We start from the raw sequence: 20,331 nt of genomic DNA, 5'->3' as shown, positions 1-20,331 counted from the left end.
AGGGAGGTGGTGGAGTCCCCATCCCTGCCGGTGTTTAAGAGTAGGGTCGACTTAGCGCTGAGGGATATGGTGTAGTTGGGAACTGTTAATGTTGGGTTGATGGTTAGACTGGATGATCTTCAAGGTCTTTCCCAACCTAGATAATTCTGTGATTCTGTTTGGGTAGAAATATAATAACCACAGATTAACCCAAAATTATAATGACAGTGACAATAATAACAATGATAAAGAAAACACTCATGATGACATAACAATAACAACAACAACAGCAACTATTACTACTACTATAGGCTTGAAATGGAATGCTCTGATAGTTATTTGCAGAGAGTGATGGGAAGCTTATCATTATAGTGAAACAGTCATGAAATCAGTTTCCTCAGGGCATCCTTGGTCTCCTGGTTCCTCATACTGTAGATGAGGGGGTTCAATGCTGGAGGCACCACCGAGTACAGAAATGACACCACCAGGTCCAGGGTTGGGGAGGAGATGGAGGGGGGCTTCAGGTGGACAAACATTATAGTGCTGATAAAGAGGGAGACCACAGCCAGGTGAGGGAGGCACGTGGAAAAGGCTTTGTGCCGTCTCTGCTCAGAGGGGATTCTCATCACCGCCCTGAAGATCTGCACATAGGACACCACAATGAAAACAAAACATCCAAAACCTAAACAGACAGTAACCACGATAAGCCCAACTTCCCTGAGGTAGGAGTGTGAGCAGGAGAGCTTGAGGATCTGGGGGATTTCACAGAAGAACTGGTCCAGGACATTGCCCTGGCAGAGTGGTAGTGAAAACGTGTTGACCGTGTGCAGGAGAGAATTGAGAAACCCACTGCCCCAGGCAGCTGCTGCCATGTGGACACAAGCTCTGCTGCCCAGGAGGGTCCCATAGTGCAGGGGTTTGCAGATGGCAACATAGCGGTCGTAGGACATGATGGTGAGGAGAGAAAACTCTGCTCCAATGAAGAAGAGAAAGAAAAAAACTTGGGCAGCACATCCCAAGTAGGAGATGTCCCTTTTGTCCCAGAGGGAATTGTCCATGGCTTTGGGGAGAGTGGTGGAGATGGAGCCCAGGTCAAGGAGAGAGAGGTTGAGGAGGAAGAAGTACATGGGGGTGTGCAGGTGGTGGTCACAGGCGATGGCGGTGATGATGAGGCTGTTGCCCAGGAGGGCAGCCAGGTAGATGCCCAGGAAGAGCCAGAAGTGCAAGAGCTGCAGCTCCCGTGTGTCTGCGAATGCCAGGAGGAGGAACTCAGTGATGGAGCTGCTGTTGGACATCTGCTGCCTCTGGACATGGGGGACTGTCAAAGGAGGAATAAGCAGTGAGAAGTTAAGGTAGACTTCTCTGAGCAAAATATCCTTCACTTCTCACAGAACCCCCCCAAACTGCTTCATCTCTTCCAGGAAACCTTTGACATGTCCCCTTATTAGCTCTGTCTGGTGTTGGCCGAGGGTACCGCAGGCATCAGGGGTCTCTGCTGGGGGCTTTGGAGGAATCAGTCCTACCCTACAACAGCAGGCAAATAGGAACATAGGGTGATATCATATCAAATCCACTTTTGATATCGAAGACCTTTTCCTCATTATCCCCTAATTCATGTGACTGCAGAGCAGACCTGAAGGGATTTTTTTTTTGTTTAGTCTCTTCTAGTGGCCCACCACACCTGAGGAGTGTTTTTAAGTCAGAGATCCTTGGCATTTCTGCTGCGCTCCATGGTGGAGTCTTGTGGGTCCTTAGAGAAAAAGGGCCTGTCCCTTCATGCAGAGTGAGGACAGCTGCTGTGTCCATCAGTCCTATTCACAGCTGCCTTGTGTGGCACCTCTTCGAGCTGGAGGACAATCGCACTCAGGTGTTCCCTCCAAAAGAAACTGGACCCTGCTGAGAGCAGAGGACCTCAGCTCTCCCCTCCCAGCCAGGGACACAGAGGTGTCTTTACAGCTGCCCACATACGGCCACCCAGCAGCATTTCCATGTCCTTAGCACTGAGATGTCTTCTCCAGGGCGTTCCTAGAGAATTCAGAATGCCATGGGGCAGCTGTGCCCTTCTGGAGGGCAGCCTGCAGCCAAGCAGGACACCCCAGGGAAGGACTTGATGAGCCAAAATTGTCATGTCATGAAGGGAGGGTCAGATCATTGCCCACCCCACCCACTGCAGTGGCCAGAGTCCCAGAGTAAAGCAGGGGACTGGGATGCTTTTCCTCGGATCCAATGGCATGACAGAACCTGCAGCGTCAGTGTCTGAGCTGTGCTTGAGGCCTCCACCTCCACACCAGGGAGTCCAGCAGTAAGAAGAAGGGCAGCAGGGAGAAGAGGGTAAGAGGCCAAAATACTCATGCCAAGGAAGGCAGCACAGGGAGACAATGCTGGACACTCAAGTATTTCTCCTCCTCTGTTGTCAGGGTTCTGGGAGGGCAACTCATGACCGTGTCCCTGGGACATTAATGGTGAGGGGCTCTACTGGGTGGGAGAGGAGACCAGGGATTTGTTCCCTGAAGGTGTCTGCACTGCAGGGGATGGCAAAGAGTCACCATCTTCCCATGGAATTACTGGTAACAACTCCCTCACAATCCCTGCCCATGTTTCTGCTGCTTGGAGCTGTCAGCCCCAGGAGCTGTTTGTCTGTCCCTAAGTCTCCTCCCTGTCAGTGCTCACAGCCCCCATCCCACCCGCTGTGTGCTCAGCTCTGCCTTGCAGATCCCTCCTGGCAGCAGGGCCCTGCCCAGGGGTATCTCTATATGTGTGCAGGGTCTTAGGAGCACTTCAGACAACTCCTAAGGAAAACTGGGGTCTCGGCGCCTTTTCCAGAATGGAGAAATGAATTCCCATCTACCTCTGTCCACCAAAGCCACGAACAGGGGAAAACTCAAAGCACAGACTCTTTCCTTTTCAGTTAATGGCTGCCTTGATATTCTTCTTCAAAAAGGCTCTCACTATATGTCCTAGGAGTGATCTGGAGCTGTGAGCAGCCCGGACCCACACACACCCTCTCCAAAGCAGAAGGACCCTGCCCTGCCAGGGGTCTCTCCTTTCCCCCACAGCTTCTCCCCAGGCAGGCTGAGTGCTGACCCTGGCAGGCGGCAGAGTCCCTGCCCCAGCACACAGCCCCTGGGCTGCAGGGACCCTGCTCTGAAGGACAGCCATGGACACCCCTGGCTGCACCCACTGCTGCACACCTCTGCAGCCATCCCCGGGAGAAGGCAGCCGCCATGGCCTGTCCCTCTGACAGTGCAGCAGGGAAGCCCTGCTCTGGAGCACACCCTCCTCCTCCTCTCGACAGGAGGGAGATTCCTGTCGGCTGTGCCGGCTTCACCAGATCCCTCCACCAACTGCAGCTGCATTGCCCTGCACCCAGAGACTTACTGTGTCAAGGGCTGTGAAGGTTTCTCCTCCTCTGAGCTCTCAGCATCCTCCCACTCCCGTTTGCCTTTCCCCTCTCTGTGCCCGGTTCCTCTGCCCTCAGTGCCTGCAGGCAGTGCCCTCAGCCCTGCTGCGCTTTGCAGAGGAGCTGCTCCTGGCAGAGCTGTCTCTCAGCAGCGCTGACCACTTGCCCTGAGCTCCCTCCATCCCAGGAGCCCAGCCCAGCTCCGCAGCAGAAGACCAGCCCAAGGAATTTTAATGACTCTTGAGATGGGTTTGGTGCTGAGTCCATGAACCTCAGACAGTGATAGGATGATGAAGATGCCTGTCAAGAAGTGAAACTGAGATGCAAACTACAAAGTTTCTTGGAGTGTTAATGGGTCCCAGTGAGGACCATTACTGACAAAGCCTCCCCAGGGGCTGCTTAGAGAAGAAAACTCCAGGCAGAGATAATAGGTAAACAAAGAGCATGTTAAGGTGGAACAAATTCTGAGTAAGCCTGGATGTGTTACATTAAGCCGAAGGGCCACGACCTGGCCCCCAGCCCCTGGAAAGAGAGATCTTGTCCCTCACACATTGCTCAGGGCTCTTCCTGGGGCAATGTGATGTAGGGATGGGCAATGGCAAGGGCAGGACTATGGTACACCTCCCAAGCTCTCCGGTGGGGAAGGGGAAGCCATGAGACCCAGTGCTGTAAGGGGAAGGTGCTTCCTTATCGGCATCAGTGGCAGAGACAACAGCCAGAGCCAAGGGCAGAAAGAGCTCATCTCTGCTGGGGGATCTCCAGACTTTCCTCATCCCTCTATCATCTCTACCACAGGCTGTCCCACCCTGTCCCACACCTGCACCTCTTTCTCTGCAGGCTGGAGACATCCACCCAACTCCCACACCTTGCTCTCACCTGAAAATCTCCCTTCTTTGACTGATATCTCTCCATCCTCCCTGGTTGCTCCTTGAAACACAATGCCTGGAGCTGCTCCAGTCTCCCTCTTGGTGACTTGTTACACCACAACACTGCCCTTCGAGTGACATTTCTTTTTGTCCAGTTGGGGCCTCCCCAGCTGCACTTTGTGGCATTAGTTCTTTCTCATGCTGTATCTTACTACAAAGAACAGCTCCATCATCTCTGAAATCCCCCCTCAGCCACTCTCAGGCTACTCCTATAGTACCTGGAACCTCCACACCGCTGGGCCAGAGAAATCCATGTCCCTCAGCCACACCACACAGGCCATGGGCACTAGGTCCTGAACCCCACCTTGGCAGGCCTTCACTCAACACTCTCCAGGTCCTCCCTACTTCTCCAAAATGGGGAGCCACACCTTGGGACACACCCATGTGTGTGGGGCCACAACAGTGCTGAGTGGAGGGGGATGGTAAATCAGGGTGTCTGGGTGGCCCACGCTCCTCTGAATGCAGCCCCGTAGGCAGCTGCCCTTGTTCATCGCGTCCATCCTCTCCTGACTCGTAGGGCATCCCTCGTAGTGCCCAGGCCCTTTGCCTCAGAGTCGCTGCTCAGCTGGTCAGGTCCTGTCCTGATGTATGGGGCTATTGGCCCACTGCCCCCCACTTAAACAAGACTGACCACTACTCCTTGCAAAATTTCAAATTACTTCCATTTGCAGAATCCCAAGTTTTCTCAAGGTCTCCTTGGACTGAAGATCCATTTGGTCAGCTTTTCATGTTTGTGTTTATCTGACTCATCTTAATTGGGGTGTCTCTCAGAAGAGAACAATATGAGGAATTGAAGGGTACTACAAATACTCCCAGCTAGAGAAACTCTGGGTCTTGATGGTCTGGTACTGATAAGGCCATGAGGCTGGACCCAGAGGGGAAGTTGCCCTTTATGGGAGAGAGCAGCAGGAATGTGTGAATCTCTGACTGGGGATGGATGATGAGTCAGCTGAGCTGAAGGGTCACGGGCAACACTGTGGTAGGTGGATGTCTGGAATGGACCCCCTGATGAAGAAGAGGAAGTAGATGAAGCCTTCTTCATTCAACTGGAAGAAGTCCTGGTCCTCGTGGCAGACCTGAACTATCCCAATATTTGCTGAAGGGGAAACAGGAGCCATCCAGGAGGGTTTTGGAGTTAATTGAAACCATCATCCTGACAAGGGTGACTGAGGAGGCAGTGAGGGGAGGTGTCCTGCAGGAAATCATACTTAGAAACAAGGAAGAGCTGGTCAGGGATGTAACAGTCAGGGGTGGGAGAGCAGAGTTGAGGCTCCTGAGAGAAGGGAACAAGGCCAAGAGTAGGACTTCAGGAAAGCAGGGTCTGGCCTGTTGAGGAACCTGCCCAGAAGAATCCCATGGGATATGACACTGAAGGAAGAGGGGAGAGCTGTTTGATGGTATAGGGTCTCTTCTTCAACCTCCAGAACAGTCCACCCATACATGCAGGAGGTGAAGCAACATGGCAGGAGGCTGGTGTGGATGAGGAAGAAGCTCCTGACAAAAAACAAGCATGAAGAGGCAGCACAGAGAAGGTGGAAGCTGGCTGCCTTCCAGCCTCAGTGGTTCTGTGACTGTGCTGGAGTGAGACGTGTGTCTGTGTGTGATTTTTAGGGTACTGGGGGGATGAGGGGATCCCAGGGCCAGCTCCTGGACAGGTGGAGAGTCTAAGATCAGCTCCTGGAGAGATCACTACTGGATGCGTATCTATAGAGGCCTATGTTTTCCACTGCCACAGCCCAGCATACAAACAGCCCAAACCTCGTTTCCCCTTTCACCATTGACAGTGGTTGTGCTTGGCCTACAGACCTCCCAAGGTGCCTTCCAGGATGGGTGACGGTGCATTTCCTTCCACCACAGCTCTTCCCTTGATGATGACAGGGAGAGCACTCACATTCCCCATGACCATTGAAGGGAGCAGACATAAGTTTGGAGTGATCGCGTGTGTTTTTTCTCCCCCTGAAGTCACTGACACAGGGCTGCTTGGCAGGAAACCTCTGATACAGGTTTCATCATCTCTGAGCTTAACCTTGGATTTCTTTTTCCTTCTTTTCCCTCCTAAGTTCTTCTCTTTCATCATCCTCAGACACTCCTCTACAAACAGCCCAACTCTGCTCTTTCCCTGCTCTTTCTACTGCCCCTGGCTTTGCTTGCTTCGTGCCCTCCTAGAGTGTTTCTAAGAGGGTTATTGTGTTGATTCCTCCCTTGGTCAGTACAAAACCAGCAGCTCCTTTTATTAGCTGTGGTGTCCTGCAGTTTCTTATCCTGTGATCTTGTGTTGATGGCTCACCACAATCAGGGTGAGCTACCTGCACACAAACATTGACAGCTTGCAAAATGGAGCTTCAGTGCAGGGGACCTTTGAGAAGAACCTCTGGGATTTGGCCAACAGAAACTTCTCAAGATTTACAAGGAGAAGTGGTCAGTCCTGCACTGGGGATCAAAATAACCTCTATCATTCCCCAGGTGTAAGAAATCAGGCAAGGAAGGCAAGAGACTGGGATGGCTGAGTGGAGACCTGCTGGTCAAAGTAAAGGGCAAGAAGGAAATGCACAGGCAGTGGCAGCAGAGACAGGTACCCTGGGACGAGCAGAAGGACGCTGCCGGGTTGTGTAGGGATGGGGTCAGGAATACCAAGACGTGGCTTGAGCTGAACTTGTCAAAGGATGCAAAGAAAAAGAAGCAGCGCTTCTACACATACATCAGCCTCTACACATACATCAGCCTGAAAAGGAAGGTCAAAGAATGTGTATCCCCCTTGAAGAGCAAGACTGGCAGCTAGTAGCAACGGACAAGGAGAAAGCTGAGGTACTCAACAATATTTTTGCTTCAGTCTTCACTGGAACCTCTCTTCCCACACCTCTCGAGTAGATGGATTTTAAGGCAGGGACTGGGGGAGAAAAGTCCCTCCCACTGTAAGAGAAGATCAGGTTCAGGACCACCTGAGGAACTGAACGTACATAGGTCTGTGGGACCTGACAAGATGCATCCCAGAGTCCTGAGGGAATTGGCTGGTGTAGTTGCCAAGGCACTCTCCAGGATATTTGAAAAATCATGGCAGTCAGGGGAAGTCCCTGGTGCCTTGAAAAAGGGAACCATTGCACCCATTTTTAAAAAGGGCAGAAAGGAGGACCCTGGGAACTACCGACCTGTCAGCCTCACCTCTGTGCCGGGGAAGATCATGGAACAGATCCTCCTCGAAGCTGTGCTGAGGCACATAGAGGACAGGAAGGTGATTCGAGACAGCCAGCATGGCTTCACCAAGGGCAAGTCTTGCCTGACCAACCTCGTGGCCTTCTAAAATGGAGTGGTGACATCAGTGGACTAGGGAAGAGCTACAGATGTCATCTAGCTGGGCTTCTGTAAGGCCTCTGACATGGTCTCCCACAACATCCTTCCCTCAAAATTGGAGACATGTGGATTTCATGGACTATTTGGGGTCCATATTGGGACCAGTACTACTTAATATCCTCATCAATGACATAGTGTGATTGAGTGCACCCTCAGCACGTTTGCAGATGACACCAAGCTGAGTGGTGCAGTTGACACTCCCAAGGACAGGGTGCCATTAAGAGGGATCTGGACAAGCTCAAAAGGCAGAACCTCGTGAAGTTCAACAAGGCCAAGTGCAAGGTCCTGCACCTGGGTCATGGCACCTTCAGGTAACAGTACAGGCTGGAGGATGAAGGGATTGAGAGCAGTCCTGTAGAGAAGGACTTGGGGGTACTGGTAGACGCTAAGTTGAACATGAACTGACAATGTTCGTTCACAGCCCACAAAGCCAAACGTATCCTGGGCTGCATCAAAAGCAGCGTGGCCAGCAGGTCGAGGTAATGGTGCCCCTCTACTCTGCTCTGCTGAGACCCCCTGGAGTACTGCGTCCAGCTCTGGGGTCCTCAGCACAGTAGAGACATGGACTAGTTGGAGCAGGACCAGAGGAGGCCACAGAAATGATCAGAGGGATTGTTCAGCCTGGAGAAGAGAAGGCTCTGGGGAGACATTATTGCTGCCTTTCAGTATTTAGAGGGGGCTTAAAAGCAAGATGGGGAGAGACTTTTTAACAGGGCCTGTTGTGATATAACAAGGTGTGGGAGACATCGGCCTGTCAGCCCTGCACAGCCCCTGAGAAGCAGCAACGCTTTGATGAGAAACAGACCTTGGAAAAAAGATCAGAAACTGCTGAGTTGTGCCAAGGTGGCGGGGAAAAACAACGGACAGCTGCAACACTGAGCTGTGGGAAAGTGCTGAGCTGTGAGAAGTTACCGCCGCGTGAACAGCGCGTGAACGAGAGGGTGATTGGTTTGCACAGCGCGTGTTAGAAGGGTCTGATGGTGATAGGAGAAAAGGTTGATAGCTGTCTAATTGCTGATTTGCTAATTATGAAGTAAGAGCTTTGGCGAGAGCAGAAGTATGTACTATTGTAATAATAAAGGATTTTTCCTTCTGCACTTCAGTGGAGACTCCGTGCCTCCGTTGCCACAAATGATGCCCCGTGTGAGGCGGTGATAAGTGTGACCAGCTTGGATCACTGCGGTGGCAAACCCCTCAGAACTTAAGAGCTGCTGTGAGGAAGCAGGAGCCGGCATCAATCACCACTGCAGGGTGAGCAAGGTGAGCTGTGGGGAAGCGATGGGTAGGTCAATGCCCTCAGAAGAAAAGTCAATGCTTGCACTGATGGAAGGACTGTTAGCTAAACATAAGGTGCATATTAACTCACATGCCTTGAAGAGAATTTTAAACTGGGTAGCAGCCGCGGTTACTATATTCACTGTTCTGATATGGGATAAAGAAGGAGTAAGATTATGGGACTGTGCAACGCGCGGGAATCAGGTTGCGGCAGAACTCTTACCGACATGGAGAACTATTTTTGAGACAATAAAAAAACAAGATAAGGAACGTGGCCAGTCTGTTAACAGAGAGGATGAGGACACAGAGGGCGAGGACGCATATTTTGAACCTCGGGAGCAAGATTTATATGCTGGGTCTCTAGACTGTGATAATCTTTTAGACCATGACACTGTAAATCCTAAAAGAGACCCTGGCCTGTGTCCTCCCTTAGCTGGGGATGATCCGTGGGTAAAAGTGAGGCAAGAAGCCTTGGCGCAAAGGGATATGGACATGGCGAGAAAGATTGTTGCTCCTGTAATCTATGAGCCGGGACGTCAGCCATGTTGGGCAGGACTGCATTTTTCTGTTATTAAAGAACTAACTACAGAAAGGCGTTAATGAGGACGGGCTTCAAAACTCATTTACAACAGGTGTACTGGAGGCGATCGCTCATGGATGTCAATTAGTCCCATGGGATTGGCTGGCACTTATAAAAATGGTATTAATGCTGGCACAGTGTTCTATCTGGAAAACCGAGTGTGTGGATCTCTGTACTCAACATTTGTGCCCCCCCACCTGCAAGTGTGGGGTTGGCGGCCCCGCCGCAGGGCGACCACCTGCAGCCAAGCCCGGCACCGCGCTCTTCCGTAAGCTTTCTTCACTCCTCCAGATGTTCAGTGACTTGGCTCCCGTCTGTCAAGATGGATGTTCAGGACAGGAGCAGTATGTTTGACTGTTGGACTCCAGCACCAGCTAGGTTTGGGTCATCGTTGCACGTATCTGGTTCACTCTTCGTCGTTCCTACTTCCTCCATCACTTCCTGCAACATACAACTCAGCCCACAGATTATTTCCCCCCCAAGGTTAAATGTCCTTGAGGCACACACTGAGTAGCCCCATCCTCCTGTATTACCCACCAAGTACATCCAGGTCCCTGAGCAAAAACAGTCCCACAAGTGGGCTTGCCTTTTCCCAAGGGAGGAGCAATCCACACTGCCTTCCCCAGCCATTGCCCTGTATGTACTACAGGGACCTTATCTCCTCCCACAGTATGAAGGGGTTTGGTTTGGGCAGGACCAGGACAGTTAACAGATCCTCTGGTGTTAATTAGCCAAGTGGCTTTTGCTAAATTTATATCCCAGTGTTTCCATCCCCCATTGTCCAATGTTCTCAACATAGTCTTCAACAGTCCACTGTATCTTTCAGTCTTTCCAGATGCTTGTGGGTAATAAGGGATGTGATACACCCACTCAATGCCGTGTTTCTTTGCCCAGGAGTTTATAAGATTATTACGAAAATGGGTCCCATTGTCTGATTCGATTCTTTCAGGAGTACCATGTCGCCATAAAATTTGCCTTTCAAGACCTAAGATGGTATTTCGGGCAGTGGCATGATTTACAGGGTACGTCTCAAGCCAACCAGTAGTTGCTTCCACCATGGTGAGTATGTAGCGCTTGCCTTGGCGTGTTCGTGGCAATGGTCCAATATAGTCAATTTGCCAGGCCTCACCATATCGAAAACTCAGCCATCGCCCTCTGTTCCAGGGAGACTTTACTCGTGTGGCTCGCTTGATTGCAGCACATGTTTCACATTCATGAGTGACCTGTGAGATGGCCTCCATGGTCAGGTCCACCCCTCGATCACAAGCCCATCTGTACATTGCATCTCTCCCGAGATGTCCGGATGTTTCATGGGCCCATCGAGTTACAAGTAGCTCACCCTTGCGCTCCCAGTCCAGGTCCAGCTGAGCTACTTCAATTTTAGCAGCCTTGTCTACTTGCTCATTGTTTTGATGTTCTTCGGTGGCACGGCTTTTGGGCACGTGGGCATCTACATGATGTACCTTTAGAGCCACGTTTTCCACTTGGGCAGTGATGTCCTGCCACAGTGCAGCAGCCCAGATGGGTTTACCTCTGTGCTGCCAATTGGTCTTCTTCCACTCCTGTAGCCACCCCCACAGGGCGTTAGCCACCATCCAGGAGTCAGTGTAGAGATACAGTACTGGCCACTTTTCTCGTTCAGCAATCTTTAGGGCTAGCTGGATTGCTTTTACTTCTGCAAACTGACTTGACTCGCCCTCTCCTTCAGTGGCCTCAACGACTTGTCTTGTGGGACTCCACACAGCTTTCCACTTTCGATGGTTTCCTACCACACGAGAGGATCCATCAGTAAACAGAGCATACCGCCTTTCATCTTCTGGTAACTTGTTATATGGTGGTGCCTCTTGGGCACGAGCCACCTCCTCAGGCATTGCTCCAAAATCTCTACCTTCTGGCCAGTCCATGATCTCTTCCAGGATCCCTGGACGGCTGGGTTTTCCCAGTCGAGCTCGTTGCATGATTAACGCTACCCATTTACTCCAGGTAGCACTGGTTGCATGGTGCGTGGAAGGGATGTTTCCTTTGAACATCCAATGCAATACAGGAAATGGCGGTGCCAAGAGGAGCTGTGCTTCTGTACCAACAACTTCGGAAGTGGCTCGAATCCCCTGATATGCTGCCAGTATCTCCTTTTCAGTTGGAGTGTAGTGGGCTTCTGATCCTCGATATCCCTGGCTCCAAAATCCTAATGGTCGACCCCGAGTTTCACCTGGTATCTTCTGCCAGAGGCTCCATGTGAGGCCATGCTCCCCAGTTGATGTGTAAAGTACATTTTGCACATCTGGTCCTGTCCGAACAGGCCCAAGAGCTACTGCCTGAGCTATCTCCTGTTTGATGTGCTCAAAGGCTTGTTGTTGCTCAAGACCCCACTCAAAATTGTTCTTCTTTCGGGTTACTTGATAGAGAGGGCTCACCAGCTGACTGTAACCTGGAATGTGCATCCTCCAAAATCCCACAAGTCCTAAGAAAGCTTGTGTTTCCTTCTTGTTGGTTGGTGGAGACATAGCTGCTATCTTGTTGACAACCTCCATAGGCACATGGCGGCGTCCATCTTGCCATTTTATTCCCAAGAACTGAATCTCCTGTGCTGGTCCCTTGACCTTGCTTTTCTTTATGGCAAACCCAGCTCTCAGAAGAATCTCAATTACTTTTTGTCCTTTCTTGAACACTTCTTCTGTCTTGTTGCCCCACACAATGATGTCATCGATGTACTGTAGATGTTCAGGGGCATCACCCTTTTCCAGTGCAGTTTGAATTAGTCCATGACAAATAGTGGGGCTGTGCTTCCACCCCTGGGGTAGTCGATTCCAGGTATATTGGACACCCCTCCACGTGAAAGCAAACTGTGGCCTGCACTCTTCTGCCAAAGGAATTGAAAAGAATGCATTGGCGGTGTCGATTGTGGCGTACCACTTGGCTGCCTTTGACTCCAGTTCATACTGGAGCTCTAATATATCTGGTACAGCAGCACTCAGTGGTGGCGTCACTTCATTCAGGCCACGATAGTCTACTGTCAACCTCCACCCTCCGCCAGACTTTCGCACTGGCCATATTGGGCTATTAAAAGGCGAATGTGTCTTACTGATGACACCTTGGGTCTCCAGTTGACGGATCAGTTCTTGGATGGGAGCCAGAGAGTCTCGGTTCGTGCGATACTGCCGTCGGTGCACGGTCCTCGTAGCAATTGGCACCTGTTGTTCTTTAACTCGCAACAGTCCTACAACAAAAGGATCTTCTGAGAGGCCAGGCAGATTAGACAACTGTTTGACCTTCTCTGTGTTCACACTGGCCACACCAAAAGCCCATCGGTATCCTTTTGGGTCTTTGAAATACCCCCTCTTGAGGTAGTCAATGCCCAAGATACAAGGGGCTTCTGGGCCAGTTACAATGGGATGTTTTTCCCACTTATCCCCGGTCAAGCTAACCTCGGCCTCCAGTACTGACAGTTCTTGACATCCGCCTGTCACTCCTGAGATCCAGATAGGTTCTGCCCCTCTATAACTTGATGGCATTAATGTACGCTGTGCCCCGGTATCGATTAAAGCCTGGTACTTCTGTGGATTTGATGTGCCAGGCCATCGAATCCACGCTGTCCAATACACCCAATCATCCCTTTCCTCCTCCTGGCTGGAGGCAGGGGCCCTCTATTCCTGTTCTTGGTCAGAGTATTCACTGTCTGACCCTTGCTGTGCCAGGCCGGAAACTCCTTCATCAGGGCCAAGGGAGGTGATCTCAGTCTTCCTGTATCTGGGAGATCGCTGATTACTTTCTTGCGGTTTCACACCAGCTACATTAACAACCTTCTTGGATGTCTTCTTCTTGGCAGGTGTCTTTCCTCGCAATTCATGTACACGAGCTTCCAATTTGAAGGTGGGTTGACCATCCCACTTCCTCATGTCCTCCCCCTGGTCACGCAGGAAGAACCAAAGTTCGCCACGTGTCATGCGCCTAGGTTTCCCTTTCCCTCTGACTGGGGTGGAAGAGAACCGATTTCTTGGGGTGCTCCTGACATCTAAGGCACTCGCCCGTAGAGATGAGGATGTTCCAAGACTCTCTTCAAAGTTCTGAAGCCAGGAAGAGACTGCCTCCACAGTTGGCGTACATCTTAGTCCTTCTCCCATATCCATTTCTGGATAGTACATCGCAGCCAAGCCCGCAGAATATGAGGATGGTGCACCTTTAATCACCTTCCTCCACATGGCCCATGTGCACAAGACATCCTCTGGATTTTTAGGGGCTTCATCATTATCTGGATCACTATAGATGACTTCCAGCACTGCTAATTCTCTCAGGTACTGGACACCTTCATCCGCAGTAGCCCACTTCCTGGGGAGTTGTCTGTAAGATCTTCCTTGAAAGGATATCTTGCTTTAACACTTGAAAGGAGCCGTCTCCACAGACTGCAAATTCCTGTTTCTTTTCCCATTCCCCTTTCAATTCCTCGATCTCTAGCAAGGGAACCCAGCTGTTGGGCTTCCTTACCTTCCAGCTGCTGAGCATCAGCCCCATTATCCCAGCATCGAAGCAGCCAGGCAGCAATCCGCTCACCCGGCTGGCGGCTATAGTCTTTCCGCAGATCTCACAGTTCTGATGATGTCAGGGACGGGGTAGTTTCTGCCTCCTGTTTGAGTTCTGTTATTCCCTCTTCTGACCCCTTTGCTGAAGGACCCGCTTCTTCCTCCTCTTTTTCGTCCCTTATTAATCGAGGGTATGGACCTGTTGTTCTCCTTGTCCACTGTTTCTTTTTTACTACTGGGGCAATCTCTGCTGTTATTGTTTTTGTTTGAGTTCCCGTTTCCACCACAGTCCTTTGAGAGCACTGAACTGCAGCTCGATAAGCATAGGCCAGGCCCCAGTACAGCGCTAGGAGTTGCTGATTTTCATCGGGATAGACAAGGCACCCTTCTATCAGGTGTTGTGTCAGTTTTGCGGGGTTGCTTGCCTGTTCAGGGGTAAGATCCCAGGCTACAGGAGGTGATAACCGTCCTAGGAATCTGCCCAAATCCTTCCACTCCCCCTGCCACCCAGGGACAGGCCGCCTCAGGGCACATTTTGGTATTCTCTCACCCAGATTTGCTTTCTCTTACACCAAAAACCTAACGAGCTCCACACAGCCCACAATAGGCGAATAGCATTAATGAACAGTATCAAAGAGCTAACATAAGGATTAATAAGTACTTCGGGAGCTTGCAGAATAAAACCACTCATGATGTTCCCAATTTCTTCCAGCATGTTCCCGAGCTTAGCAAAATAAAGATAAGCAGAGCAATAAACAAACCCGTGACCAGCACAAGAGCTTGTCGCTTACTAACTGCTATAGCTATAGCACAATTAATATAAAACTGCCGTTGTCCTGCCCCGCGTTGGGCGCCAAAATAGACTGTGGTGGTTTGACCTTGGCTAAATGCCAGGTACCCACCAAGTCGCTCTATCACTTCCCCCCCTTTCCCCTTTTTTTTCTCAATAGGGCAAAGAAGGGAAAGAAAATAAGATAGGAAAACAAAACAACCCTTGTGGGTAAAACAACAGCAGTTTTAATATAAGCAAAGCGAAGCAAAGGTCCGCGCGCGGAAGCAAAAAAAAAAGAAAACAGATTTATTCTCTACTTCCCATTAACAGGCGATGTCGGGCCTTCTCAGGAAGCAGGGCTCCAATACGCGTAGTGGTTGCCTCGGAGGACCAAGGGTGACCCCACCCCTTCCTCCTTTCTCCCAGCTTTATACTGAGCAGACGTCATATGGTATGGAATATCCCTTTGGTCAGTTCGGGTCAGCTGTCCTGGTTGTGTCCCCTCCCAAGATCTTGCCCACCCCGTCCCACTGTGGGGGGGGAAATGTCAGAAGGCGCCTTGGTGTTGTGTAAGCACTACTCAGCAGTAGCCACGACACCAGTGTGCTATCAACACCCTGCCAGCTCCCAACATAAAACACAGCACCATGAGGGCTGCTACAGGGGAAAACCAATTCCGGCTCAGCCAGACCCGATACAGTAACCAATGTGGTTTTGGTCCCTCTTTGAGTCAAGGCAATGTGTAATTAATTCTCTTGGCCACGGTCCTGGCCTACATCTCCTGCATTTCCCGGGGGATGCCCTGCTGCTGGCAAACAGACTGGGTGGGTGCAGCACAGGAATGAAACCCCCTGTGCCACGTGTGACAAAAACTGACACAGCAATTCGATAATCTTGTTGTTTCCAAGCAGTGTTTTTTATAAATGCATTCACTCCTGAAGCTGTAGAATGGTGCTTCAAGCACAGTGCTGTTGTAAAGCACTTTAATGAGTAGATAGAGGAGTGCTGTGGTTCACCTCAGTCTTACCATATGTTTCTGTCCTTGAAGCAGACACCATCGCGGAGCCACTGGCTGATGGCCTCAGCACTGTAATTTTTGCTGTCTTCTAATCAAGATCTGTTCTCATCACTGTTAACAAAAATGGTTATAGGTATGTCAAAGTTCAGTTGTGGGTTTTTAGCACAGAAATACCCACGAGCTGGGCCATTCTGCTCAGGACGCCGATGAGAGTTGTTTCAGTTATCCCTCAGTACCTCCGGGGACCCCTGTGTACAAGAGCCAGATTGAGGAGGGTCTCCAGGGCTCTGGGCTATCTGGCTTTTCCACTGGGTGTTTCTCTTGCCTTGCTGTGGTGAGGGACGGCTGATCAGCATTGGGGTCGAGGTGTCTGGCAGAAAACCCCACGGCAGCAGCTCTGTGCCTTGGAAAGCAGCAGATACACCGCACGTGCTCGTTCACCCCCTGCACGGTCAGGTTTTGTCTTGGGTTCAAAAAGCCCAAAGTCTTCTCTCATTAGTGGCTGTAAACAGGGTTCATCACTGCTCCATTTGCCCTGCTGTGGAGGAGACGCCATTGATGGCAGAAGGTCGCCCAAGTTCCTAAAATTTCAGCAGTTCAGCTGTTGTTGGTGTTTTCAGACGTTGTCTGGTGGAGCTCAGCTTTCCCCCGGCTCTCAGGTCCCGTTCCTTTGGAGACCAGCAGTGGTAGGACTGCCTGTTGGAAACGTTCAGACTTGAAGGTGGACAGACCAGGAAGAGGACTTGTGAACGGTGTCTCTTGGCAAGAGCTGTCAGAAAAGTTGTTCTGGACAACTTCATACCTAGAGCCAAATTTTAGCAGTGGCATAACCTCTGATGCCAAGAATTTTTGTCCTGTCTGGTTGGGAGTATTGGAGTAGTTCAAAGTAGGTGGGGATAGAGAGAGAACAGAGCCTAGATGAGTTTTAAAAAGTTTTTCAGTGTCATTCTGCAGTGTTTGCTGTGGTTTGCATGTCTCCTTTGAATTTCACCCTTTTGCAGAGTCAGATTGTCTAGAGGAATTAAATTCTGATGATTAAATTCCATGTTAAAATGAATAAACACTTTGGGATCCTTCAGCAGTAAATCACAGTGATGTTATATTAGACCCTGAAAAGATAATCCAAAAAGTACTCATTTAGTAATATTCTAGAAATTATTTTAGGTGCCTGCCTTTTAATGTCTTCTGACATGAACTTTTTAAGTGATTTATCTGTGCATTTATTAATTTCTCTTTTGCTTGGAATACGGCAGAACTAGGTCTTTGATATTTAGATCCTCATAATTGTTCTTGGAATTTTTCTGTGGATGAAGGTTCTGGCATGGATGATACTTTGTGAAGCAGTCCTGTGTCTGCATCTCATTCATCACAGATCTTGAAAATAAATGTCTCTTGCCTTTCAGATACAGCCGTGGAATTTTTCAGAGGATGAATTTGAACTATAGAGCGTATGTACATTTAAATATAGGTTCCTTTAAATATGTAGAGCTTGTATAAGTATCAGAGTTTTATACATTTTGTTAACGGTAAGTGCAAATTTTAAATGTATTGCAAGCAGTGGAATATGCACCCTTATATTAAGCAGGGTTTAAATATGACAGCACTTGCCAAATAAATTTATTTCCTTGAATTAATTATGTTCTGCTCAGGCATCAAGAGTGGAAACTGAAGTTATTCCTGTATATGGGTTTTTTTTTTTTTTTTGGCAGCTTGCATGTGCTGTTGCTCCTTACAGTGTTTTGCAGAGGTGTATGCAGCAGCTGCCCTGCAGAGAGCACTGAGCAGACCCCATCTGGCACTGGGGTCCTGGCACTGGGCCGAGGTGTTGGGCAAAGGTAAAGGACAAAGACAGTCTGTGCCAGCTCAGAAATCACCAAAGTGCAGCAAAAAAAAAAAAAAAAAGTAGGGGCGGGGAAGAGCGGAGAGGGGACCTGGACTACAGGATGTAATAGATGTTCTGTCTCTGACCTCGATGCCTCTGGTTCTGAAAAGGTCTCATGGGCTGTTTGAGTCCTGCTGCACTTCAGCAGAACTACTTGCAGTGTGTAAAGTTAAGCACATACATCTATCATGTCAGGTTCAGGGCTTGTCCCTTTAACTGGAGAGCGGTTATTGAGGCCAATATTTGCTGTGGATGGGTTGCTGGAATTACAAAGTAGGTATTGGGTTGTATTAAAGCAACTGAGTTCCTGTTAGCAAAGCCTGGCAGTTCTGATGTGGAGCCTTTAGATTTACATAGTCTTTTGTCTTGGGCCTGACCTAAATCACAAGCATTTAGGGACAAGAAATTAAGCCTTGTCTCTGTACAGACTAAATCCCTGGGCTCAGCTGAACGTTCCATTCACGGAGCCAGCAGTGGTCATGTCTTCGTGCCAGTTCACCAAGGGAAGTTTCCTGCTGCTGGGGAGAGATTCCCCGCTGGTGCCGTGCCTGTGCAGCAGGAGGGGTGGAGGAGCGCAGCCGGCAGGTGCCCGAGCTCCCAGGGACCTGCTCCCAATGTAAAGCAAAGTGACTGCACGTGGAGCGTCCCTGTTTGTGAGGGAGACTGGAGCTGCTCGGGCACAGCCAGCGAGAGTAGCCTTTGTGCGATTTTTCTAAGTCTTTTTTTCAAGTGTTTGAAATACTTTTTGACATCTGTTCTTCATTACACAACAATAGAGCTGTCTTTTTAGGAAAAGAGACTTTTTTCATTATTCCTTTCAAAGTTAACAAACACGTTTTTAAGGACCCACAATAACTGCAAGGGATTTGCTTTCAGGTGATTTGGCCGTACAGCCGAGTCCAACTCCAACACCGTTTTCTGTTCCACGTCTACATTTACCTTCGTCACAACTAAAACCAGGTTTTTATCAGAGTTCCTGGGTGTGATTTTTATTAAAGAAATAATTTGACTTCATCTGGATAGATGATATGAGACTCTGTCAGGAAATCTAAACCTCGTGGTACTTCACGTACTGAGTTCATCGGCAAAAGAGTTTTGTTTTGTTCTTTGTAGGGACAACACGGTCACGTTGGGGCTTTTCCCTTTCCCACCAAAGGAATCACATGGAGTTTTCTTCTTTCACACCCAAGTGGAAAAATATGTAAACTTCGAAGGGTTTTTAAGCAAAAATAATACCTAAGAATTTTAAGACAGAGGTGTGCCGTACCGAAAACCTGACCTCCGTTTCCCTGTTCACACCACCTGGCATTCGCTGTATTTCCTTCTCTGACACACCTGAGCTGAGTGCAGGACTTGGGCTGCTTTCAGAAAGTGAGGATGCTGTGAAGGAGAAGCCGAGGGCGCAGTGGCTGTAAGGCTGAGAGCACACAGACACCTAGACCAGCGTCTTCAGTAATTATCGCTATGCCACCGGCATTTTCATGCCAGGGAGTGTTGCACTTTTTCTTGGTTTTTGTGACTCGCGCAGGAACCCTGAGTCTGTCAGGGGTCGGAGTCTCTGCAAAGCGGGGAGAGGTCGTAGGCTGGGGGATGCTCTGAAGGGTCTCTGAACGCAACAGGCCACACTTCTGTAAGAGAAGGTTCGGGGCGGGGGGCTGTGTTTTGGTTTGGTGTGTGTTAGGAAATCATTAAGCTTTGAGTAAACAAGGAAGGGGAAGTATTTTCTGCAGAAAATACTTGCCATCTTGACATTTCAGTTGTTTCTTGATACTTGCAGTTCTCCGCTTTTGGTTTTGTACACGTAGGGGGAGGTTTTCCAGTCTCTGGGACAATCAGGGAAGGTTTTAACTTTTAAAATATTAATTCCCCTTTTAGCAGTGCTAAAAGCCTATTAAGAAAAAAAGAAAAAGTTCTATTTGTTGGCAATAGCGTAGTTTCCTAAAGCACCCAGCCTCTTTTGGTCAGGTAAGCTAACCTGGAGCTGTGCGTGCGAGTTGGTGGTGAGAAGGTAACACAGATTTGTCTGTACCCCCGACAACTTCTGCAAGTGTGATCCCAGGGCTTCAACCTGTATTGCTCTGTCTTTTTGGAAGAGAAGAATAAATCAAAGGAACTAGTAAGAATGAAAAGACCCAGGATCATGTGTAAAAATATGTGGAGGGCAATCTGTAACTAAACATACCCCTGCGAGCTTCAAAAACCTGAGTGGCAGTTGTGTCTCTTATGTTTGCGCTACACATCTTCATTTTCAGCCCCACGCAGAGTCCAAGCCTTGTTCTGTGTTCTTGACCCGAGAGCAGAAATTGCACGTTTGTATCCGTAACGTGTTTGTTCTGTTTCTCATTCTGGATGGCGGCCGGGTGAAGTGTTGGGCTGGGACTGGGGACACGCTGCCAACCATTGATACTCTGCGATGCAGGAAAACAGCCAAGGTGAGTTTTCTGAAAACTGCTGTTAATTAGAGGTGTAGTAGCTGGGTCATAGCTCGGGTACTGAAGATACCTGATGAATTTGATCCCTCTTGTCTTTTCCAGCGTAAAGCAAATGTCCGAAGAACAAAGAGAAAGCTCCTGTCCTCGCAAGGCAGAGAAGCTTTAGCTATAAAGAATGTGGCTTCCTCATCCCCATCTGAAG

General features: G+C 49.6%; 1 protein-coding gene across 1 annotated transcript; it reads right to left on the bottom strand.

Annotated features, from left to right (window-relative positions):
- Positions 1 to 359: 359 nt before the first annotated feature.
- Positions 360 to 1,340, bottom strand: LOC141937123 (olfactory receptor 14J1-like). Its single transcript, XM_074854558.1, has one exon. It carries the CDS (start codon positions 1,272 to 1,274, stop codon positions 360 to 362), a length of 915 nt encoding a protein of 304 aa, XP_074710659.1. The 5' UTR covers positions 1,275 to 1,340.
- Between the last annotated feature and the right edge of the window lie 18,991 nt (positions 1,341 to 20,331).

The sequence above is a fragment of the Strix uralensis genome, chromosome 37 (assembly GCF_047716275.1).
Source record: "Strix uralensis isolate ZFMK-TIS-50842 chromosome 37, bStrUra1, whole genome shotgun sequence".
NCBI lineage: Eukaryota > Metazoa > Chordata > Aves > Strigiformes > Strigidae > Strix > Strix uralensis.
This window is presented reverse-complemented; position numbering and strand designations above follow the sequence as displayed.